The 23,930-nt window shown below is 37.9% G+C and overlaps 2 protein-coding genes across 3 annotated transcripts; one reads left to right on the plus strand and one right to left on the minus strand.

Moving 5' to 3' along the window:
• Positions 1–725: 725 nt before the first annotated feature.
• LOC137268169 (protein RER1-like) lies at positions 726–11,197 on the minus strand. Its single transcript, XM_067802702.1, has 7 exons — positions 11,037–11,197; positions 9,375–9,466; positions 8,006–8,110; positions 6,863–6,962; positions 6,447–6,525; positions 5,654–5,789; positions 726–5,001 (listed from the first exon to the last, which is right to left on the minus strand). The coding sequence occupies exons 2-7, from the start codon at positions 9,450–9,452 to the stop codon at positions 4,912–4,914; spliced, it is 588 nt and encodes a 195-aa protein (XP_067658803.1). The 5' UTR covers positions 9,453–9,466; positions 11,037–11,197; the 3' UTR covers positions 726–4,911.
• LOC137268167 (tRNA pseudouridine synthase-like 1) lies at positions 11,182–23,396 on the plus strand. Of its 2 annotated transcripts, XM_067802700.1 has the most exons (8): positions 11,182–11,368; positions 14,688–14,757; positions 15,509–15,621; positions 17,061–17,144; positions 18,476–18,625; positions 21,111–21,342; positions 21,535–21,706; positions 22,006–23,396. In XM_067802700.1, exons 1-8 carry the CDS (start codon positions 11,322–11,324, stop codon positions 22,254–22,256), a joined length of 1,119 nt encoding a protein of 372 aa, XP_067658801.1. In that variant the 5' UTR covers positions 11,182–11,321; the 3' UTR covers positions 22,257–23,396. The 2 variants fall into 2 exon arrangements, with proteins under 2 accessions (XP_067658801.1, XP_067658802.1); XM_067802701.1 differs by lacking the exon at positions 18,476–18,625 and having other exon boundaries at positions 11,245–11,368; positions 22,006–22,931.
• The last annotated feature ends 534 nt before the right edge of the window (positions 23,397–23,930 follow it).

Genomic DNA, 23,930 nt, shown 5'->3' on the forward strand with positions numbered 1-23,930 from the left:
CATCCATCCGATAAAGTTCTCTATTCATATAAAAGTGCTTCTCTTTCATTATACCAGCTTCTAAATACTACTTAAGGAAAGTAAAATAGTAGTTCAAAATCGTTTGTGTTTGATAATGAGAAAATGTGATCAAAAGGATTGGTTGTTTGATCACCGTGACTTTGAAGTGGGAGTAGACTGAAGTAATGCAGTTCTTTCTTTTCTCCATTGCTGAAACCTTTGAGCACAAGAAGAATACTGACAAACCTTCAAATATAATCCGACAAACTGGCACGAACCCATAATCGTCAGTTTTGACATCCCCAAGGACATAAATCTTGGTCTTTCTACCACTGAGCCTCCTATTATCACACATTATACGTATGCGAGGAATAGAACCCGAGCCTAGGGCACGATGAGCGAACACTTCAACCACTAGGTTACTCCACTGACCTAAAGGCCCCAGGGTAGAATAGTCCTTCAGCAACCCATGCTTGCCATAAAAGGCGACTATGCTTGTTGTAAGAGGCGACTAACGGGATTGGGTGGTCAGTCTCGCTGACTTGGTTGACCCGTCATCGGTTCCCAATTGTGCAGATCGATGCTCATGTTGTTGATCACTGGATTGTCTGGTCCAGACTCAATTATTTACAGACCCCTGCCATATAGCTAGAATATTGCTGAGTGTAGCGTAAATCTAAACTCACTCACTCCACTGACCTCATCCATCAAGAACAAACCAAAAGGATTCAGATATCAATATTTTATAATCTGATATAAGTGATGTTTATGTACAAGTGTTATGGCAATCATCTCTGTACATGAGGCAGGAACCATGCGGTCACACACATATGGCTCAGTCATCGTCTGTGTCACACACAAGCCTGTTACCACTTGTTCCTGACAACATTCACAAAAAATCACATTTTGTTGCAAATACTATATTTTCTGAATCATTTTAAATTTCTAACACTTATTGACCATAAATACATGACAATATCCGTGAATATTCGGCATTACACAATCCCTAATTTTCCTCTAAACATTCAACATTTCTGACTCTTCATCTGAAAGTGAAATTTACATTCGTAATCTTAAAACACAAATCTAAACATTGTAAAGTGAACAATTTGAAAAATGTTCAACTCAAAGGAAGTTCAGAACATCTGACTCTTTGGTATAACAAGCGTTAATGTCTTGTTCCTTAGCTTCTTTTATGTAGTATATTTTCTATCTGCAGGAAACTGTGATGATGCATGCATGGTTTGATGTCAGATCTGAGACACTTGAAAGCATGGCCTCCATGGTGTACCTATACACATACAATCAAACATATGGGCCTGTGATCTCCCATTACAAAGGTCTCGGTATTTCACCAAAATCTTAACTCTGGTTATCTAAATATCAACCTAAAAACCGGTTATGGATCAGCAACAGCTAGAAACTCACATCTACTCAAACGAACATGTGTCTATTCCAGGAACAGAAAGGATTACTAACCTGAGTTTTGAAGCTCTCTTAACATAAGGATAGTTGTAAGTGCCATGCTTTAACATGAACTTACAGCCATTTTAACACTAAGAGAGCTTTGAAAGTCTAGGCCTGCTAATCTGTGCTACTGCTAGTTACAATATGTTACAGCTGTTGGAACAATCTGAGGGTGTTCCCTTTAGTTGTTACAATTCAGGCTAGAATACATTCCAGGCTAGTTTCTATCCCTGATTTTACCAATATCTGTCTAAGACTATACATTCATATTTCTATGAAGCAAGAATTACACTAAAAACTAAAACAAACTTAAACTTCCTATAAAATCTGATTCTTGACTAGACTGATATATATGTGTATATATTACTAAGCTCCTTAGTTTTTTTAACAAAGAAATGGACATACTTTTTAACCATTACTTGAAAGTCCAACACAGCTGGAACCTACTCAATCAATGCTACTTGTGAGGCTGCACAAAAGAATGTCGTCTCTTGGTATCATTGTTCTCTGATTCACAAGGGAGAAATAGCATTATCATTTTACCAGGACACACACTGCTAGTCTTTGAAATAAGACCTTTCATCAAACATGTCAGTTTAAAGATATGAAAAAGACATGAAAAAGACATGAAAAAGAATTTGGCAATAAAAAACACTGACGCACTGAATAAAGTCACATGCTGATATCTGTGAAACATTTACTTTCCCCCCCTTTATTGAAGAAAAAGTACTCCGGACAATATCCTTCAGATTATGTGATTTAAGACAGCCAATATGATGTTTATTGACGGAATGTGCTATATAGCTCCTTACAAGAATGAATATGTATGAAAACAACATTAGATTTTTGCTGCATCACTTAACGCTGTGCATAAAGGTGCATCATGATGAAATGAGAATTGCAGTAACATTTCATTTGGATACAGCTTATCTTTGTACCTGTAGTACCAGAGTACACTTTGTAGAAAAATCAGTCTAAGTAAACATAGACCCAGTGTTATTCGTTACACTCCTACAGTGTGTACAACAAAACGTAGTAGGAGGTCGTGTCAGGTAACCTTTGAGATTGACCAATCAGACCACAGCTTACCAAACTGAGAAAGTGGACATTCACATATAACTTTTGAACTTTACCCACACATAGGTTTTCACCTGAACGATTCCCAAAGCTATTTTCCCTGCAATCGCTTCTGGGCGATGCACATGGAGCATGGCTCAACTCTGAATAAATACTGTTTTTGTCAACATTCAAGGATGTTAGTCTGCGGAAATATTAGCTAATGGTAACCATGTCAACAGAAGCCAAAAAGCATATATACTGTAGGTCTCATGTCAGTGTTATATGCGAATTTTTGTTTGTTGAGAGATCATTGTCAGTGACCGCTGTACTTTGTAAGTCCCACCAAACCCTAAACAGTAGCTGTTGTCTGATTGGTTAAATCCGTTTAGCCATCTCGCATTTTATTGGACGTCATAGGTCGCTCAAAGGCTACCTGACGCTACCTCCTACTAGGTTTTGTTAGACCCAGTGTAGGAGTGTAATGAATAACGCTGAGGCTAAGTATACTTAGACTGTTCAAATATACTTGTCTTGGCAACTTTACAGTTTGCAGACACTTGTAGTTCAGTGATAACATGAACATTGTAAGAGGTTCTTCAGTGTCATATTACTACACACAAAGTAATACAGAGATGGCAACAGGTAAAAGTAAATTCAGTTGACAATCAGCATGGAAAAGTGTATCATGGGCCCCCAACAGGGTCCAGAATCGACTGATTTACATTTAAATCAGCAGATTTTCGCGTATTTACAGAAAATAGCCACCCCTGGCAATAGCAAAACTTTCTGAACATAAAAAAAATCACGCTTCGAACAAAATAATATTTATATCGCAACTTCCCTGCCAAGGAAACTTAGCATGGAATCTGAGGAATCCTGGCAAGATTACCACACACTGCTGCCCATATACATGGTTGGTTATCATATCACAGCAAGCCACGGACCTACGTCAATGTGAATGTTCTAACTGGATCAACTCTTCCAGTGATACATTTTACCCTGCTCGTGTCTATACAGTGTTATCTCTGGTTAATGTGATGGTCTGTGGTCATTTCACGAGTAGGATGAAACACAGGACAATCACCATTCAGGCTCGTAACTGGAAATATTTTTTAAAGGAAATTGGGAGAAATTGGACATCCTTCACTGCATTATTTCAGTAAACCTTCACAAACTTCGGGATACATTTCCTTGATTCAAGATCTTAAACTACATTCTCATTATTTCTGATTACTTATGGTATAGAGGATGGATATTTTGTAGATTCACCACATCATTTGGCAGGATGAACCAATGGTCGAGGATACAGAGCAATTCTGTTTGTACATCCATTTACAAAACATACATGAACATGTTCAGATACACACTACATACACTTTGTTTTCCCTTAGGTAGTAAACAGAAAGCATGTCACCATTCTTTGTTCATATGACTTACGGTTGCCATACGTCTTCCCGTTAAAAAAATTAAATGATAATTACATTTGAAAATTTGAATTTTTTTTTATCTATATTTGAGCATGAAACAACTTTACATAAATAGCACTATATACAATGTAATAAGACAATATTGAAGTTTTTTCACATTAATAGCATCCCAAATACATCTGCACCCTTATTAAAAACAGATGCTTTAAGAATGATTGTTTCATATATAAAGTGGATATTTGTGACTAAAGTTGGCCACCCATATCCTATGAGTGTTCCAGACGACATGTGCTGGATCAATGACCTTAGCACAAGAATGATTCTTAAGAAATTTCACTAACAATGACAAAAATGGCTTCACAGATTTAATTTGTTGCATGAATAATAACACATCACTCACACTGATTCAGAAGTTTTCATTACAGGGTACATGTCCTTGTACTAAATAACAACATATTCTATCAAAACAAGCTTCTACAGGTATATCAACAAAATAGCAAACTTGAGTGTAATTCTTAAAATAACACTTAATGTGGTGACTGCGCAGAATAAGAACAAAAACACTGCAAGGTGATTGATCAAGTACAATTTTCTAAAAATTTTCAAAACAGAAACTGCCATTCTTGAACCTGATATTTATTTTTGTAGTTTTCCATTCTAACAGCAAACAAATCACAAGGACTTCATTCAACCTTGTACACTGTCCAACCATTGTTCAAGTCCACTACATGAACAGTCAGGGTAACTACAATGTACCCAGGGGAGATAACTCTCAAGCTCTATGTACAACTTTCAAACTCTCCACTTCCTCAGAACATCCCGGACATCAGATTCATTTGACTATGACGACAGATAACAGTTCTGTACACATTTGTTGGAACAGATCATGGCACCGATGGTCTCTACAGTCGATGGGGCGAAGACCCAGCGATGTCCTTCCCTCTACTGCCTAGTGTATTTAATTGGAGACAACTTTGCCAGAATCTTCCTTGCCCTTGTATTTTGCTTTTCCATGGCTGAACGGCAAATATCTATATTTTATCATATGCTGAAAGAAAGAGGACATATAGTTGTAAGAATGAAAGTAAAAAAATAAACATAGGAAGCCATACTATGTATTCAATGATCCCATCCATTTAGCGTAACTAAATTCCCAAAGTAAATGCTTCAGTTTTGGATGCTGTTTTTTCAATGATGTGGACTGTTGGTTAACTAATAATGCCATGTTTTGTCTCAAATTCAGTAAAATTTATAGAAGAAAATCATATGCAGTAATGAAAATGTGCACCATTACATGTTTCTGGCAACATCACACTCTAGACAGTGATAGCTTTGCATAACATTGTTGGAACAAACTAACTTGCATATCATGTGGCCAGAATTTTCCCTTGTTTCTCAAAATGCCCCATCTATTATGCAATCTGGACAGTCTGAAAGTGTGATCAAGGAACCTCCTTGTTCCCTTTAACACTAAACATTAGGAGTGCAACTGAGAGGGTTTAATAAACACCCTTTTTAGCAATATTCCTGCAATACCAGTGTAGAACCAGGAGCACAGAAATCAATTTTGCACATTGTACCTATGTGGGGAACTGAACCTGAGCAAACAAACACTCTAACACTCAACTCCATTGCCCCATCAGGATCATGATACTGACTTGATGATTTTCATTCTTCATTTTGAGGAGACCTATACTTACTTTTATCTGCCTTTTCATGGTAATGGTGAACAGAATGATGAAATACATGACGAGGATGGGCCAGAACACAGGGATGTTAAGTGCATCAAAAAATGTACATATCATTGCCACCACTATGGCCTTGGAAGCTGAATACCTGAAATCACAAGGAAAATCACATATCATGGAAAAGAGAGAGCAAACAAGTAATAAAGCCCCTGCCTATGTGAAGAGCTAAACCCTGGTAAAGACAAAACAATAACCCTGTTAATGAGTGAGAATTAACTCTTGGAAACTACACAGCTAAACCCTTGCTATGTGTATAAGAATGCCCTGAGAATGTACCAGGGTAGTGAGTGAGTGAGTGAGTGAGTGAGTTTAGTTTCACACTGCACTCAGCAATATTCCATCTATATGGAGGCAGTCTGTACAATGATCGAGTCTGGATCAGACAATCCAGTGATCAACAACATGAGCAATTGAGAACTGATGACATGTGTCAACCAAGTCAGCAAGTCTGACCACCTCCCGTTAGTCGCTTCTTATGACAAGCATAGTCGCCTTATGTGGTAAGCATGGGTTGCTGAAGGCCTCTTCTATTCTGTACAATGCAGAGCTAAACCTTGGCAAATTTGTAGAACCAAACCCGGGTAAATTTGTAAAAATAAACTTGGGAAAATTTGTGGAGGTAAACCTCAAATTTGTATAATGCAACTCTTGCAAGGTCTTGCAAGGTCTAACCCTGGCAAAGCATACATCTGAATCAAAGCAATCAGCAATACTGCTTACAACAAATACAAAATGTAATACTCACCAAAATTTAAATTCTGGTAATCTTCTCATAAAAGGACGAAACTCTTCATTTGCTTTTGTTGGCAATGATGGACCATCATCTGTGATCAAATAAACATACCAGAACATGAATATGTAAGTTTAGCAACAGGCTCTGGTCCAACCTTGCTTTTCATTTGGATCATGTGCAGTACATTTGTAGAATTTTTCTTGGTCAGATATTTGAGCTGTTTGTTCACTATGAACACTGTTCATGGACACAAGTATTTGGATGCACTTCAAGCTTGAAGTCATGGACAGAGACTGCGTAAACAGTCTTGCATTTTGACATGACTATATACATTAATGTCGCAATACAATCAGAAATGCATTCACTCATTTCCTATAAAGTTTAAAACTCAAAGGCACAAGCAAGGAAAATATTGGAGGACTACTTACCATTGTCATCTAAAAGAGCAGGATCTATTTTTGGTGTAAGGAAAGCTATAAATAGATTCAACAGGTAGATGCCGAGTGCATATGTTACTATATACCAGCCCTGCAATAAAGAAAAAACAAGAACATTAATTTTCATGTGGAAAATTCAAAAGTCTGTGGCAAAATTTATAGAGATGTTGTTATAATCTGCTGTCATTGTGGTCAAAAGGAAGTAGTTCTCATGATAAGATTTGTTAATATTAATTTGCGGTGATGCAGCATAAAATCAGATGAGCATCAATCCAGAATTGTTGCTGTCTGACTTTTCTAAACAACCAGTCAGAATCTGGTGTTTTCTTGATTCATGGTACAATAATTAATAACCGAATGAGAAATCCAAGTTGTTTTCTATCATACAATAGTGTCTGACATGGGCTAGGTAGAATGTGGTTCTTGCTCATGATAACCCCCTAACAAAGTTGCGACCATGTTTGTGAGCGAGGCTGCTTGCTACCATCTAGAATCATGCCTATGTTACTCTATCTCAAACTGAGATAATATGCATCAAGTTTACAGTCACAACGCTTACGCACAATACACCAACTCATATCCATCCATTTCTACTTTCTGCCAAGCATAAGATGGGGTAATAACAGGTACCCTCTTTGAACATATTTTGGCATAATGAGGCCAGGGTATTGAACCATAGACTATCCACTCATACAAATTTAGTGTTATAAGTATTTGGATCGGTAGGAATTGTGTGTGCAAAAAAGCCTTTCCAATTATGTGTCTCAAGCATGTCTTTCTTTCTTAAGTGTGTGAGTTTCAGTTCTATACTTCTTTTAGCAATATTACAGTAATACTATGGGGATAACAGAAATGGTCTTCACACGCTGTACTAACGCAGAGAATCAAACCCAAGTCACCAGCATGGCAAGCGACTGCTTTAACCACAAGGCTAGCTCACCGATCCTGGCTGGGTAATAAATTGTTTCTGAATTTTCAGGTAGCCTTAATAGCCTGAACTATTGAATTTACTGCAAAGTCAGACCACTCCATAACATCAGTTATCATGAGACAAGGATGGGTTACTGAAGACCAGTTCTGACCCAGAACTTGACAGGTCTCAATGTAGTCACATGGAATAATGACTGTTCTTACCTGGAGAAGATAGACCCTGAGTAGGTACAGGAAGGCCAGGAAAACTGTGAAAATCCATCTACCTGTGTAGTGGGGTGTGGCCCGATCTAACCAGTACTGTTGACGCTGCAACATGGATAGCACTATATTTATGACATTCAGAAAGATAAACGTGTCCTTTTGAATTGAGGAAACCCAATAATAACAGCATTTGTAGTGAATCATTGAACCTGAAAGTTAATGAAGCATATAAGCATGAACTATCATCATATGGTCATAATTAACTAAGCTTGTCCCATTCCTCTCTGCTGAGCTTGGTAGTATGCTTTTCAATATCTGAATCAAACCATGCCATCATACACCACTTGACTGGAATTTCAAACCCAGCAACATTATTATCCATCTTCACATGACACTGTTAAATACCAAGTGGCAAGGAAAAGTGATCTTCATGGCTATTATGAAGCTTGTTTTAATGAAATGGAAAAGAAATGCTATTGATCAACAGGATTACTTTTCATCTAGTACTTAATTACTTCTTTTGTCAAATTATTGATAGTGCACATGGTAATGGATTTAAATTGGAAAATATGTGATATTTCAATGTGTCTCCAATGCCTCGCTCAACTTGACCATGTACAATTGAAACTTCTGTAATTCATCAATGCATCAAATACTTAATTTGACTTTCACAACCCTGACAATGGGACACCCCAAAAAGCTATCACTGATGCCAATATCCTTGTGATGCAAAAGGTTGTTATGATTCACTCGCACACACAGAGAACTGAACCTTAGCCCTTAATAAATTCAATTCAATATTCATGGTCACCAGAACTGAATATTAATGAATGCTCATAATATTTTTGAAGGAAGCTTGTTTTATTTGAATCGTTATGTCCTTTGTCAAAGTGAGATATGCAAGAATGGAACATGTAGTAATGTGCTAGCATTGCATAGCACGCATAATGTTAGTATGCCAAGGCTGCTGATGGTACTGTTGACAATAACTATTACAAACCAAATTTGAATGTCATGAGATCACTGTCACTGTCAACATGCCCATTCCATATCGTGCATCAATCACATAACTAACATAACTACAATATCATATTCATGAATAATTTTTCGCATTTGTTTCCCAGTATTCAAGATATGTATCACATTCGCCACACAGTGTATACATTGAAGCCCTACTGATTCAGTTGGTTTGTGTAAAGAAACTACCATAGAAATGTTGTTAGTATAACAATAATGTGAAACCAATTCACATTGCTCTGGATGACCAAATGAACAAAACAGCATAAATAACTCGAATTCATTACACAATGCTCAAAATGAAAATGAAAACATGCACCTCTGTTACCTTCTGCAGTTTGCTATATCTCACCTCACTAAAATGTCTAAATGCTCTTGCTATAACATTTGGTTTAGATTGTGGTTGGGGTTCTTCAATGATGGCTGACATCTTGTTCTCGAAAACTGAAAGAAATGAAGAAACAAATAATCAGGTTGTCAGATTCTGCACTATTTTCTTGATGCATAAATACTGCAAAGTACTATAATTTACCATGCATATGTCAATATCACATATTACACTATTATATCTCCATCAGACTAAATTTTACCCAACTGTAATATAACCATAAAAACCACAAATAACTTAATATATACATTCGAAAACAATGATTGCGCTTTGGCGATTAGTGCAATATCCTCTCCCCATCATTTAATTTATTGACAAAATATTCCGTTTAAACAGAATGTTTTCACAAACATACAAAGTCAAAATATAATGCCTATGAATATATCTTCAAGATAATTACTAGTCTACACACACTACTTCTGTATTGTACAAATGCCTGCTACTGAAAAAAATCCAAAATTGATTCTATCATACACACGTCTGGGTGTAGATAAATGCATCTTATAGGATATTAGTTTTTGGTTGGCATAATATGTAATGGTTTTCTCTTACTCACGAGTTCAATGAATTGAACAACAAACCAACAATAACGAGCAGTCACTACTGATTTAAGTTCATTTTCCTGCTGATTATGTTTACATTTTTGTGTGCCACTTTTATCCCCCAAAACCTAATAGGTAAATTAAATATTTTGAATAACTTCACATTACATCAAATTAATTTTTCAAAGGAAATGAGAGAACTTACTCTTGACATTAACTTACAACTAACCACAGGGAACAGAAAGGGATGTTTCTTTCGTTATGATTGTTCTTGTGGTGTGGGTTTTTGGATCCATAAGAACTTCCACTGTTGCCATGATTACCAGAATTAACTTACAAATAACCACAGGGGACAGAAAGGGATGTTTCTTTCATTATGATTGTTCTTGTGGTGTGGGTTTTTGGATCCATAAGAACTTCCACTGTTGCCATGATTATCACATGGACAATTGTAAAACATGTCTACATATCAAAAACAACTTTATCTTAAACAAAATCCATCATCCAAGAATTCACTATGCCTATGTAATGCAATCTGCTTCCTTACAGTGAAAGTAAATACTGGTGTCCCCCTAAACAAATTTATGTCCGAAAAGGTATGATATGACGACAACTGGCTTCATCACTGATCTCTCTCATGCAAGACGGGAGTTTTCCATAAAATAAGCTTATGTATATGAGCATACGTTTTCCACCTACACTGTTAGCTGTCGTATACACTGCATCCCACTTCATAGGTGGGTCTATCTCATATAATATCTGGTGCAGTCTTATACAACAATTAGCTAAATCATGCTGTAGTGTGTGATCTCCCATTAATCGAACGTCATCTATACAACCTATACTCACACAGAAGCCTGAGGATAAAGACATTTATAAATTGGAAACTTAAACATATCTTGAAAATTACGCAGCAGTATGTTCCTACCATGAGATCTTCACCAACAATTACATACTAGACAACAACTGTCATTATTTTATTCAGTCTGTCCCACTCATATCCGCCATTTTACAAATTCATTCGTCATCGGTCGCATCGGGAAGCAGGTTTTCTTGACGATACCATCAAATCTGTATAACTTACTTCAACGTGAAATGGGCACCTTGATGTTAACGATCCTGCAGATGCACACAAACGCTCTAAACCGAAAAACACCACGCAATTATCTGGGTTTTAATCATCCGGCCACGTAGCAATGCCTCGCTGTCAAGAAGCCGACTCCATTTTGAACATCCGGTTAAGACTGCGCATGTCAGGAAAGTATAAACTTCCTCTCACATTTATACTGGGAGTATGCACGTGTTTTGGGTTTGTTAGATATTTTCATAAGTCACCACGGAAGTCATTTGAACATGAATTGGGTTAACTATGGGGAGATATCTTATGTTTCTTCAGTACCTTGGAACACGTTATAGGTCAGTGGATGTGTGTCACCTTACATCACACTATATCAGTATATACATTTTATTACTCGCTCGTGGAAGATACTGCTGTGTAATATTTTTACGGCAATGTTGCACTAGTGTAATACCGCTTGACGTATGACGTCAAAATGGTTCAAAGTTGTGACGTCACAATGCTAATGCAGATGTCGCAATTTTACTAGCCCTTGCTTGACTCGCGGAAAGCTGAGAGTGATCACACCGTAGGGAATTTCACGGCAGTTTCTGTCAAGTTATGTTGGCGAGTAATAAACAGAATATAATTTTTATTAAACTCGTTAAAGATTTAGTATCGAACTCGCTTTCGCTCGTTTGATACCAAATCATTAACTCGTTTAATAAAGATAGTATTACAGGGAAGGTCGTTTAGTATCCTCTATATATGTTATTTAATTAACAATGTTATACATGATATGTTTATTCTCATTGCCGATCTCCATCATTGTGGTTGATCATGAATAAACAGTCGCCTACTAATAGTATTGCCTACTTATTTACTATAAATTCAATATATAATTAAATTATCTGAGATCAGACTATTCTTAACTTTTTATTGATGTTGAATATTACTCCCCATTATTTTCATAGATTTTCTTCTTTGAAAGTTGCATATATATTTCCATCACATGGTCTCATACATAATTTGGAGGTAATATTTCTGATGTTTGTTAGTGCTATCAATCACATGTTTGCTTGACCCATCAAAGTCCAGTCACAAACCGTTTGAAACATAAAGTAGAACCAGATTTTTAATAGCACACTATGGGCCTTATGTATCAGAATGTTAATAGTTACTAGACTATACACTATTAGCAACCCATTCTGACCAATTAAGGAGTAGGAATGGGTGGTGAAGTGATCAACAGCATGAGCATCGATCTACACAGCTGGGATATGATGATGTGTTAATGAATGGTGATCATGATGTCAGTTATCCAATTGTGTGGCGCCATATAGTTGGAAAATTGCCGAGTGCGGCATAAAACTAAACTCGCTCACTTCATTGTGTGCCCCTGACACGATTACAAACATACCTCCATCACATATAGCTGGAATTTTGCTTATAGACTGTTTTGCTCAAAAGTGGACCGATGAATTCCAGTCTAACTTGAAAACTAATAAACATTAAATATTCAATGAAACTCTGATCATAATCAAAACATCACACAAACTCTGTGATTTTCTTGCTGAATTTATGTCCTAAAAATCTAGAAGTTGTTTAACAAACTGTAATTGAAATATTGACACAGTTCACTATTTGCTATGAGGAGGAGTGAAGAGAAAGGGACAGCTAGTTGCATGTGCGGCACATTCACAACTTTCTACAAAGTGGTCGATTCCTTCATCCTTCTGTGCTGTCTCAATCCTACCTCACACACTTGTACAGATCGGTTGATAAAAACAACGATTTCTGTTATGGAATGTCAAGTGTGATGAGTACAGAGAAAGGGACAGCCAGGTGTTCAAGCAGCACATGCACAGGTGATAACAAAGTTATTGATTCATTAACCTGTGCTGCACCGTCTCCATCCTTTCTCAGTTGTGTGCCCCTGACACAATTATGTACATACAACCATCACTGAGCAGGAATATTATACTACTTTACTAACTACTAAAAATGTATAAATGTTTACACACACTGCAGTGTCAGCATTGTCTTTCAAAATAGTATTAATTTTCAAAGTATTTTTTTAAATGGCTCAAAGGATTAGGTTGATGTTATGTTTAATGGCAACTGATTCAGGACAGCCCATCCTCGATATCTCCAGGGTCTACGTTCCGAAAAGTCTCCACTATACCCTGGATGCATCTACGGCTCAGCCCGATAAATTTATTACCTCCCTTGGCTGGCTTTTTATCCAATCAGGTGTCTACGCTGGGAAGTTGAGCGAACCAATCACAACTCACTTTCGGTTTTTAAATTCTCTAACCGATTAAACTTGGCAAACAAACCATGCATACTCTGAAAGTATTAGATGGATTTCTTGCATATGTGTTAAAAAAGGTTTCGGACCTATAAAGTTGCATGTATGTTTTCCCCAAATTGTGAGTCGTACGGCGAGCAAACCTTCGCAGTTGCAACTGCTACCTTTGTTGACACTGGCAAGTTTGGTTATAACGGCGACCACTCTGATTGGCTACTGTGAGAAAGCGGAGTCAGCAAAGGGAGGTAATGAAATTATCGGGCCGACCCGTAGATGCATCCAGGGTATAGTGGAGACTTTTCGGAACATAGACCCTGGAGATATTGAGGATGGGACAGCCATGATACAACAATAAAACATTAATGAGGTAAGCAGAGTTCCAACAAAACCTTTTAGAGTTAATGCAAGGGTTACTTCATGCCTGTGGCCATTCTTAGTTCACCTGCAGACAGAATAATGGCCTGACTAACATTACAGTTATACATGTTAAAGACAACAATGGACATATAATGAGACAATGACATTGTCTCGGACTTGTTGATATGATGGTAAATATGGGCAATTGGATGGCCAGTTTAGAAAAAGTAATAAATGTCACACACATCAAAGTGTAATTCATCAAAGTGACAGGATGGCAGAGATTGGCTGACAAATCAATGTACAATGCCTTGCTTATGAACCATAGGTCCAAAGGTTCATAGGTCCAAATGTCCATAGGCTAAATACTCTCCTCATCAAGTACCAGGTTTACTAACAAATATAGCTGCCAGTGGCTATATTGAAAAGTACAAAGGCATCAAGAGCCATCTTTCATATTCACAGTAGAAACCACTTGATAGATGAAGTTGCAACCTCACCAAATTATGACATCTGAATATGTTTAAAAGGTTCAACTCCTATAAGAAAGTTATTTTTAAGTTTATAATTTTGTATAACTTTTAATGCCACAAAAGGTGACTATGCTTATTGTAAGAGGCCACTAACAAGATCGAGTGATTGACTTGGTTGATTCTTGTCATCGGTTCCCAGTTGCACAGACCCTTGCTCATGCTGTTGATCACTGGATTGTCTGGCTCAGACTCAATTATTCACAGACCACTGCCATATAGCTGGAACATTTCTGAGTGTAGTGTCAAACTAAACTCGCTGATGGACTGCAGACCTGATACTGCAGACAACTGATGAAGCTTTTCTTCTGTCATTGACTTTGTGCATATTTTTGTCTCTATCACTTATCATCATTTGAGGCTGCTTGGACCTGTAAACCAAGTTAGAAAAAGTTCATTGTATTTTTTGTTTTATTTTTTTGCATGCACATTTCTTCGAAATGTTTATTCTGTAATATCAATTTGAAATGTTTCCTCTAGTGGGTTACAAGTTCAGCGAGTTGGTGGATTTGACAGACATGATGTAAAGACAGTTCAAGGAATTATTGAGGTGGGTTGCAGAAGTATTGGGAATCCTTCGTTCCATTTATCTTATGATGACCAGGGTAGGTCTAACTGGTAACAGTTGTTGAATACGCTACCGAGTGAGTGAGTGAGTGAGTGAGTGAGTGAGTGAGTGAGTGAGTGAGTGAGTGAGTGAGTGAGTGAGTGAGTGAGTGAGTGAGTGAGTGAGTGAGTGAGTGAGTGAGTGAGTGAGTGAGTGAGTGAGTGAGTGAGTGAGTGGAGTTTTGTCACAATATTAGCAGCAGAATGGCAGGAGAGACCAGAAATATGATTCACACTTAGTAAACATGTTGGGAATTGAACCAGGGCCTTCAGCATGACGGGTGAGTGCTTTAACCACTAGACTGCTCCACCACCAATGTAATCTAAAGGATTTATGCAGAAATCTTTGATGACCTTTTTGAACGCAATGTCAGTGAATCATTTTGTGTGTGGTTTTGAATGTTCAAATTGCTGAGAACGTAACTTTCCTGTGGCTTCTGTTGAATATGTCTTGGTATGTTGTTTGTTGTTTAATGCCACACTCAATGTTGATCCATCTACATGGCAGTAAAATACTAAGTATTAGTATTATTATTGTCAAAACACAGTGATCGTAAGAACTTGTTATTGAGCCTTCTTCTGTGAATATCTTTTAAGAGAGAGCTAAGTTTCTTGACATTCTCTCAGTTGACCGTTTCTTACATGCAGGAAATTATCATCATTTGTTTTTTCCTACTGACTGTGTTTTATTTCAGAGTCATTTGAAGAAACTTCTGCCAACATGGGAATCCAACCTGTGCCTCTCAAGCCGGACTGATAAGAAAGTTCATGCCATCTGTAATGCCGTCCATTTTGATTTTCATCATGAGTAAGTTGTTCAAGCATTCAGGTCAGAGTTTTGCCTCATTAAGGCAGATCCAGGATTTTAAGAAAAGGGGTGGGGCAGATCCAGGGTTTTAAGAAAAGGGGTGGGGCAGATCCAGGGTTTTAAGGAAAGGGCTGGGACAGATCCAGGGTTTTAAGAAAAGGGGTGGAACAGATCCAGGGTTTTAAGAAAAGGGGTGGGGCAGATCAAGGTTTTAAGGAAAGGGGTAGGACAGATCCAGGGTGTTAAGGAAAGGGCTGGGACAGATCCAGGGTTTTAAGGAAAGGGCTGGGACAGATCCAGGGTTTTAAGAAAAGGGGTGGGACAGATCCAGGGTTTTAAGCATATGGGTGGGACAGATCCAGGGTTTTAAGAAAAGGGGTGGGACAGATCCAATGATTAAAGAAGAGGTGGGGCATATCCAAGGTTTTAGGAAAAGAAGTGGGACAGATCCATGGTTTTATGGAAAGGGATGGGGCAGATCCAATGTTAAGTAAAGAGGTGGGTGGGGGGGGAGCCAGGGTTTAAGGCAGATGCAGGGTTTTGAGGAAAGGGGTAGGGCATGGTTGTTGCATATAGTGTGTGTGTGATGAAGTGTGCATGTATGATGTCTGAAAATGATGACTGTGGCAAACCTCCCAGTCAAACCTGGCTCCCCCTTGTTCCCACACTCAGAGATCTGCAGGTACACAATCATCAATGCATTGATACAATACAAATTTACTTTTAAATTAGATTGACCTGTGAAGGTCCCGGGGTAGAATCGGCCTTCAGCAACCCATGCTGGCCATAAAAGGCGACTCAGCTTGTCATAAGAGGCGACTAATGGGATCAGTTGGTCAGGCTCGCTGACATGGTTGACACATGCCATCGGTTCCCAATTTTGCAGATCGATGCTCCTGTTGTTGATCACTGGATTGTCTGGTCCAGACTCGATTATTTACAGACCGCCACCATATAGCTGTAATATTTGCTGAGTGCGGTGTAAAACTAAACTCACTCACTCTTAAATCAGATTGTTTGTAGAAACATAGTACTTACGCAGTTACGCAATGACCTGACCTGATAACTTCTCTGGAAGTGGTGAAATGCATATGTCTACATTTCCATTTTCTGTGTTCTCTAACAGTTCACTTGACAGAACACTTTGCTCAGCCATGAAGCAGTTCCGGCAAAAAGATATTCTCACTAGTCAAATACTGCTTTATACAAACTGAAGATATGTTGATTTTAGTATGAATGAACCAAATGTTTTGATGTACCGGTACCCATTTATAACCTGAGCATATGATTTTGATATACCCATATATGAAATAAGCATGTTGATATGAACACGTTTGAACTGAAAATGTTGATATACCCATGTATAAAATGAACATATGTTGATATTAATATGCGATGTGAACAGAATTGTTGGGTGACACCTTGGCATGTATTTACAGGAGTCGCCTGAAGGAGCAGAGTGACCTTGACCGTCTCAAGTTTATTCTAAACATTCAGCTCCACAAAGCAAAAGAAGATATCAAGTACAGTAATTCTGTTTCTGTCTTAATGGTTTTCAACTAGTTGTCCTGTCTTGATGGTGGAACCAAATAACACTATATATATTGGCGTTGATCTAAAAATTTTCCAAGCTCACATGTAAGAGTTCAGAAAATATGAGACGATGATGTCATAAAGGAAATAGAGGGTTGGTTGTGACAATGGTGGTTTGTAATCAATATTTGTTAGTAAATATGGGCCTATAGCACCAAGACCAACAGATTTGTTCTTTGGACAGTAGTTTTCAATTTTGAGGCCTAACATCTAGTGAACGAAATTAAAATATTTACCAAAAAAACCCAGTTTCTTAATTAAGAAACGTATCGTAGTATATGGTCTCTAAATTGCTCTCATAAATAAGGTCCGAAGACCTGTTTCATTTTCAGAAATGTCTCTTGAATCTGTGGTATTCATGACTTGGTACCTGTAGTAAGGAAAGGTATGTAATGAAAGGTACTTGTATGGGCTGCATTAGGGTATATCTGTTTATGAGTCTGTATGACTTGCTGTATATTTTAAGCAGTAAACATTGCAAATGCTGAAATAATACTGAAATTGTGTTGTTAACCGGGCACCAGCTTCAAAGTATTTCACTCATTAATCAGAACTTTGGTCGTTAACCAGTCATGCTCACTGGGAGCTTATGCAAGCAGAAAGAGTAGGTGTCATATTACTTGCTGTGAATACAGTTACTGAACTGCTGTAGAGCTCGTAAATATTATTCTGGTAGCTCATACTCCATGTCTGTCTTTAGAGTTGTTGAGACCAATTTATTATGTAAGATGTCAGTGGGACTCTGTTACTTAGTATTACATGTACTTACAAGGAGAGGCCATATAATATAATAATTATCTTGTCTCTGTTACAAGTTACTTTTCTTGCACGGTTTCAGCTATTATTTCACAATTTCACCAGGACTTTACAGTTGGTTAAATGATTTATATTGATATTTGTCTTTTGCAAGCTTATGTCTCTACAGCTTAAAAGGGGCAGTGAGGTAGCCTAGTGGTTGAACTGTTAGCTCATCATGCCAAAGACATGGGTCTGCATATATTCTATGGGCTTACTGTTTTTCAGACTCAATTTACTTTGCTGAATTGCAGACACCTGATGAAGGTGGTTGGAGGAATAGCCTAGAAACATTGTGACATGCAATAAAGAAGAAGTTGTCATCCATAATATGTACCTTTTACCTGATTGTAACAGACTAAAAGAGGATGTCCAAGAGATGAGTAGCAATGCTCTGTGGTAATGTTATGGATGATAAGTAATTATAACTCTGTTTTCCTTAATAGGATATCTTTTCTATTTACAGGATATTGAGAATTCAGCAAGTTCATGACAACTTTGTGTCTCGATATGCTGCTGGTCGTAATTACTTGTATCGACTTGCTGTCATTCCTGAAGAGTGTGGGTTCCAACAGGCCATGTCAGTGGTTGAAAGAAACAGAGTCAGTGTAGTTAGGTTAGTGCTTACCACATAGGGCTTAGTTGGGCTGCAGGGTTGGGACAGGTAACCTGAATACGCGGAATGCTTGGGTAAGGAGTTGGACCTGATCATCCGCCTCAGCACTCAGACTCATTATGATCATGTGACTAAGAGATTAAACAATGTAATATGTTAATCTTTCATGATGAAATGGCTGTATTGTCTTTGGAGATTAAGAGATAATCTACTTCTTTAGAATATAATGCATATTCTAGCTCGGCATTGTGGGGTACTAGATTCAGATTGACTGATTGTTGCATGGGACCATCCCCACACATTTTACTTTAAGTAACATTTACTAGTCTTAAATTACCAGCCAAAATGAAAACAGAATACTTTTTTCTCCTAAGTTAAGATATTGAAAAATTCTAAATTTTAGCCTCCAAGCTGAAGAATAGATTGCCATTTCTTGCAAATTTGATGTCAGGAATTAACATCAGGGTTAGGGTGGGGTACCCAGGTAGAAAATTTGGACTTGTCCCAGCCCTGTTGGATAGCCCAGTGGTTAATGTGATTGCTTTTCACATATTACCCAAGGCCTGTGGCAGTTTTCTTTGGATGGCCTTGACAATGCCAGTCACCATACTGTTAAATGCTAAAACTTAATCACACCAGTGTGGTTTGAGTTTTGGGAAGAGTGAAAGGTCAGAGGTTGCTTGTCAGGCAGGAAAAGGACATGCATAAGTGGCCACTGTCCCCAACCTGTGGGTGTGAAACTGTGGGTGTGATATGATACGTATCCTGAAAAAAGTCATGTGTTACAGTATGAATCCTGAAACCAGGGGTGTGATATGATACGTATCCTGAAAAAAGTCATGTGTTACAGTATGAATCCTGAAACCAGGGGTGTGATATGATATGTATCCTGAAAAAAGTCATGTGTTACAGTATGAATCCTGAAACCAGGGGTGTGATATGATATGTATCCTGAAAAAAGTCATGTGTTACAGTATGAATCCTGAAACCAGGGGTGTGATATGATATGTATCCTGAAAAAAGTCATGTGTTACAGTATGAATCCTGAAACCAGGGGTGTGATATGATATGTATCCTGAAAAAAGTCATGTGTTACAGTATGAATCCTGAAACCAGGGGTGTGATATGATATGTATCCTGAAAAAAGTCATGTGTTACAGTATGAATCCTGAAACCAGGGGTGTGATATGATATGTATCCTGAAAAAAGTCATGTGTTACAGTATGAATCCTGAAACCAGGGGTGTGATATGATATGTATCCTCAACCTATGAATATACGGCTGTGATGCTTATAGTTTAAAGGATACTTTTTATATTATGTTTTTTGTTGCCAATCAGTAAATACTACAGAACATGCGTAAGCTGCTTCGTTTTTCCACTTGTTTTTCCACTAATCTTACTTTTCATGTTATGAAATCATGATACATGAATTCATGTATTGATGATCATAGCCCATAATTCAGATTACGATACTCAAATTCCATGTTGTAAAAACCTGGACAGAGCTTTTCTTGACATTTTCCGTTGATAGTTTTGTTCATTTACATTTTGACTTACTATGGATGACCAATCATCATTGTCACATATAGGTGGGTGATTGAAGCATTCACTTGCCAAGGACAAAGGTTCAATTCCCACGTGGGTATAATGTGTGAAGCCCTTTTCTGGTGTCCCTCGTCGTGATGTGCAAATTGGAGTAAAATTAAACTCACTCATTTTCACATACTATCCAAGGCAACAATGAGGGCATCTTCAGGATGTTAAGACCTATAGTCTTTCTTGCAACTTTGCATAGGATGAAACTGAATGGATCTTGTTGCCATACTCAGTGACTTAATTGTCAGTGTGTCATTGTTCTGTTGATGGCTGCTCATAACAGTGAACACTAGATTTTCAGGTTTGGGAACCGATCATAATTTATGGAGGTGTGTGTAGGGGGCGGGGTTGATGATGGTATTGTGGTGGAGCATGGTAAATTTTTGTACATAGTAACTGACCTACCCTACATGTTCTATGTAAATTCAAAAGAACACACCCGTACCCCCTTTATAATGTACAATAATGCTCCACCCTACACACCCCTACTCTGAATTTACCTACATTTTGTTGAAGTTCAGCAGCCAATGTGTTTATGCCACTTTGTTTCCTTTTGGTGCAGGTAAATCACAGCTTACATCACAGTTTACTCTATTTTCATCGCTTTTCTCACACTTCTTATGTGTTTGTCTGTAAATTGCAATATGACGTGCTCTCAACATGTTTCAACATGTGTTGAAATACAATAGTTCAAAATATACCGTTACATTTTGTCGTATTGCGGCCCATCTACTATGAGATGTAATTACTTGTAGTGGTCATTCAAAGAAAGAGCTGATCTTTTTCTTATCCTCGATTCCCAGTTTAATATTTATTAACCAATAAGATTGTGCCACCGATCACCTTTCTTTTATTGATCATCCAATAGTTTATCCTGTTTCTATCCAGGGCTCCTTTTGATGTCGATCTGTTTGTGAAGTCTGCAGAACTCCTTGCTGGAACTCATAACTTCTCTGCCTTCACAACTTTTAAAGGGACACAATTCAAGAACCCTGTGAAGAATGTTGTGATAGGGCTGAGAGGAGGCCAGCCTGACCATGGTGTGTGTCAGCATCTCGAAGGAGTGAAATGTAATTTCTGGGACGTCCATGTGCAAGCCAAGTCCTTCCTGTACCATCAGGTGTGTGGCTAAAGGATGTAGGGCATACTGTATTTTTAGTGGTTTCGAAACTAATCTTTAATTCATTAATGGATGGGGTTGCTTGTGATTTATGTAGGATGTTATTCTGCTCACTCAACGTAAAATTGATCTAGGACTTTTCCTTACAATCACTCCTTTTGTGATCATGTTCGACAGGAATGATGTTTGCAGGTTCGACACATGGTTTCGTCAATGGTGGCAGTGGCCAGAGGCAAGCTGCGCCTGGATGAGCTGCGCCTTGTTTTAGAACATCCACTGGACCGAGATCATATGTCTTTTTCCGCCATGGCAAGAGTATCACCCAATGGACTTTACTTGGAGAGTGTAAAATATAAACCATCAGGTAAACAGACAGGCCCTAGATTTCTGAAGCTTTCTTGGTGCTAATATAGTCGTAAGTGCCGAACATTAACGCTAACTTCCGAGTATCTTAAAAAATCCAGGCCCAGTTGGGTAAATTGGTGTCGGATGGCTAAATGATCTCCTTCACTGGATTGTTTGGTCCAGTCTTGATTAATTTCAGACCACAATGCTGTTGAGCGCAGGGTTAAACAAACTCAAAGCCTAACCAAAAGAAAATTCAACCCTTTTTTTTTGTCTCACTCACCCCTTGTTCTTAATTTAATTGTATATATATTGTAGATCTGGAATACGTATCAAATGAAGAGGATAGGACTGTGGAAGGAATGTCTGTGGCAGACACAAGCGCAATGTCTGGTACAGAGAGGACACAGGAAACTGTCATGGCTGATGGGGGTGAAAAATCTGTCACTGGCAGAACTAGTCCTCATGCCAGAGGAGACAACAGACACCAGACTGACTCAGGGGGAGACAACTCTGATAATAACAGCAATAATGATATACTTCAGAAATCAGAGGGAAAGGGCTCATGACAAATTTCTTTTTGTCCGTTAAGGTTATTCTTTGTAGCATCCATTTTCCATAACAGAAATTGTTGTTTTTATCAACCAATCTGTACAAGTGTGTGAGGTAGGATTGAGACAATACAGAAGGATGAAGGAATCCATCACTTTGTAGAAAGTTGTGCATGTGCCACACATGCAACTAGCTGTCCCTTTCTCTTCACTCCTCCTCATAGCAAATAGTGAACTGTGTCAATATTTCAATTACAGTTTGTTAAACAACTTTTATATTTTCAGGAGATAAGTCCTTCAGAAGCAGAGCTGAGCAGATCTGGTCTGATGTTTTGAGTATGATCAGTGTTTCATTGAGTATAATATGTTTATTTGTTTTTGAGTTAGATTGATATCCATTATTCCGCTATTGAGTCAAATGTACAATAGCAGTGACAATTCAGCATATCAAGGAAAATCGCTGGTCTTACAAAAAGTTGAAATTGTATTTGAATGTATTCTGAGCAAATACAAAATGCGTTTTACAGGTCTTTTTCATGTAGCTCTCTGACAGTTGTAAGTTTATGATACATTATGGAATTATGATTTTAGTAAAGTTAGCAATGCTTTGTGGGTACGGAGCTGAGATAGTAAAAAGTTTGAAGTGTTTCATAAAAGGTATTTCATAGTAAGGAAATAAATGATGATTTTGTTTGGCGTCGTGTTACATGATATTTGTGTGGGTATTAAATGGCATGTTACAAAATGCTGTTAGTGTATTCAGGACCAGTTCTGACATTTTGTTGAAGCGTTAGTTCACCAAATTGACTTAAACATATGCAACGTTAAACAACATACAAACTGCTTATGATGAACCTTATAACAGTCACAGTGTTAACATCAGTGTGATGTATTCTGAATAATGTTTTCTAATTGAAACGTACTATATGCATTTAAACATATTTTAAAGATGTAATGTACAATAATGTTCCACCCTACACACCTCCACCCTGAAATGACTTACATTTTGTTGAAGTTCAACAGCGACTTTGTTTTTCAGATTATGCCACTTTGTGTTTCCTTTTTTTGTGCAGGTAAATCACAGTTTACTCCATTTTCATTGTTTTCTCTGTTTGTTTGTTTGTCTGTCCTGTCTGATGAATAAAATAGTTCAAAATATACATGACTGGCATCCATGTACCAGTGTGAATAAAATCCCAGAATCAGGTGTGTTTGTTGATAAAAGCACACTCCAGTCTTGCAATAGTAGGACTGTACCCTGTAAATGATCGAGTTGTTGCTTGACCACTCTCAGTATCTCCAGGGTATACCTTCCGATAAATCTCCACCATACCCTGGATGCTTCTACGGCCCGAAAATTTTATTACCTCCCACTGCTGGCTCTGCATTCTAAAAGTATCCAGTCAGCTAAGCTGCTGTTACAGCCAAGCTTGCCAGTGTCAACAAAGATGGTGGTTGCATCTGTGAAGATTTGTTCGCAGTGCGACTCAGATTTGGAGGAAATCACAGAGACAAATTGACAAGTTGGAAATATTTCAGAATTCCTTCTACCTTTGTTGTACCTCTAGATCATTTGTGTTGCCATGTTTAATTGGTTAGAGAATTTAAAAAGTAAAAGTGAATTGTGATTGGAAAGCTCAACTTCCCAGCGTAGACGCCTGACTGGATAAAAAGCCATCCAAAGGAGGTAAT

This window comes from Haliotis asinina, chromosome 16 (assembly GCF_037392515.1).
Source record: "Haliotis asinina isolate JCU_RB_2024 chromosome 16, JCU_Hal_asi_v2, whole genome shotgun sequence".
In the NCBI taxonomy this organism is placed as follows: domain Eukaryota; kingdom Metazoa; phylum Mollusca; class Gastropoda; order Lepetellida; family Haliotidae; genus Haliotis; species Haliotis asinina.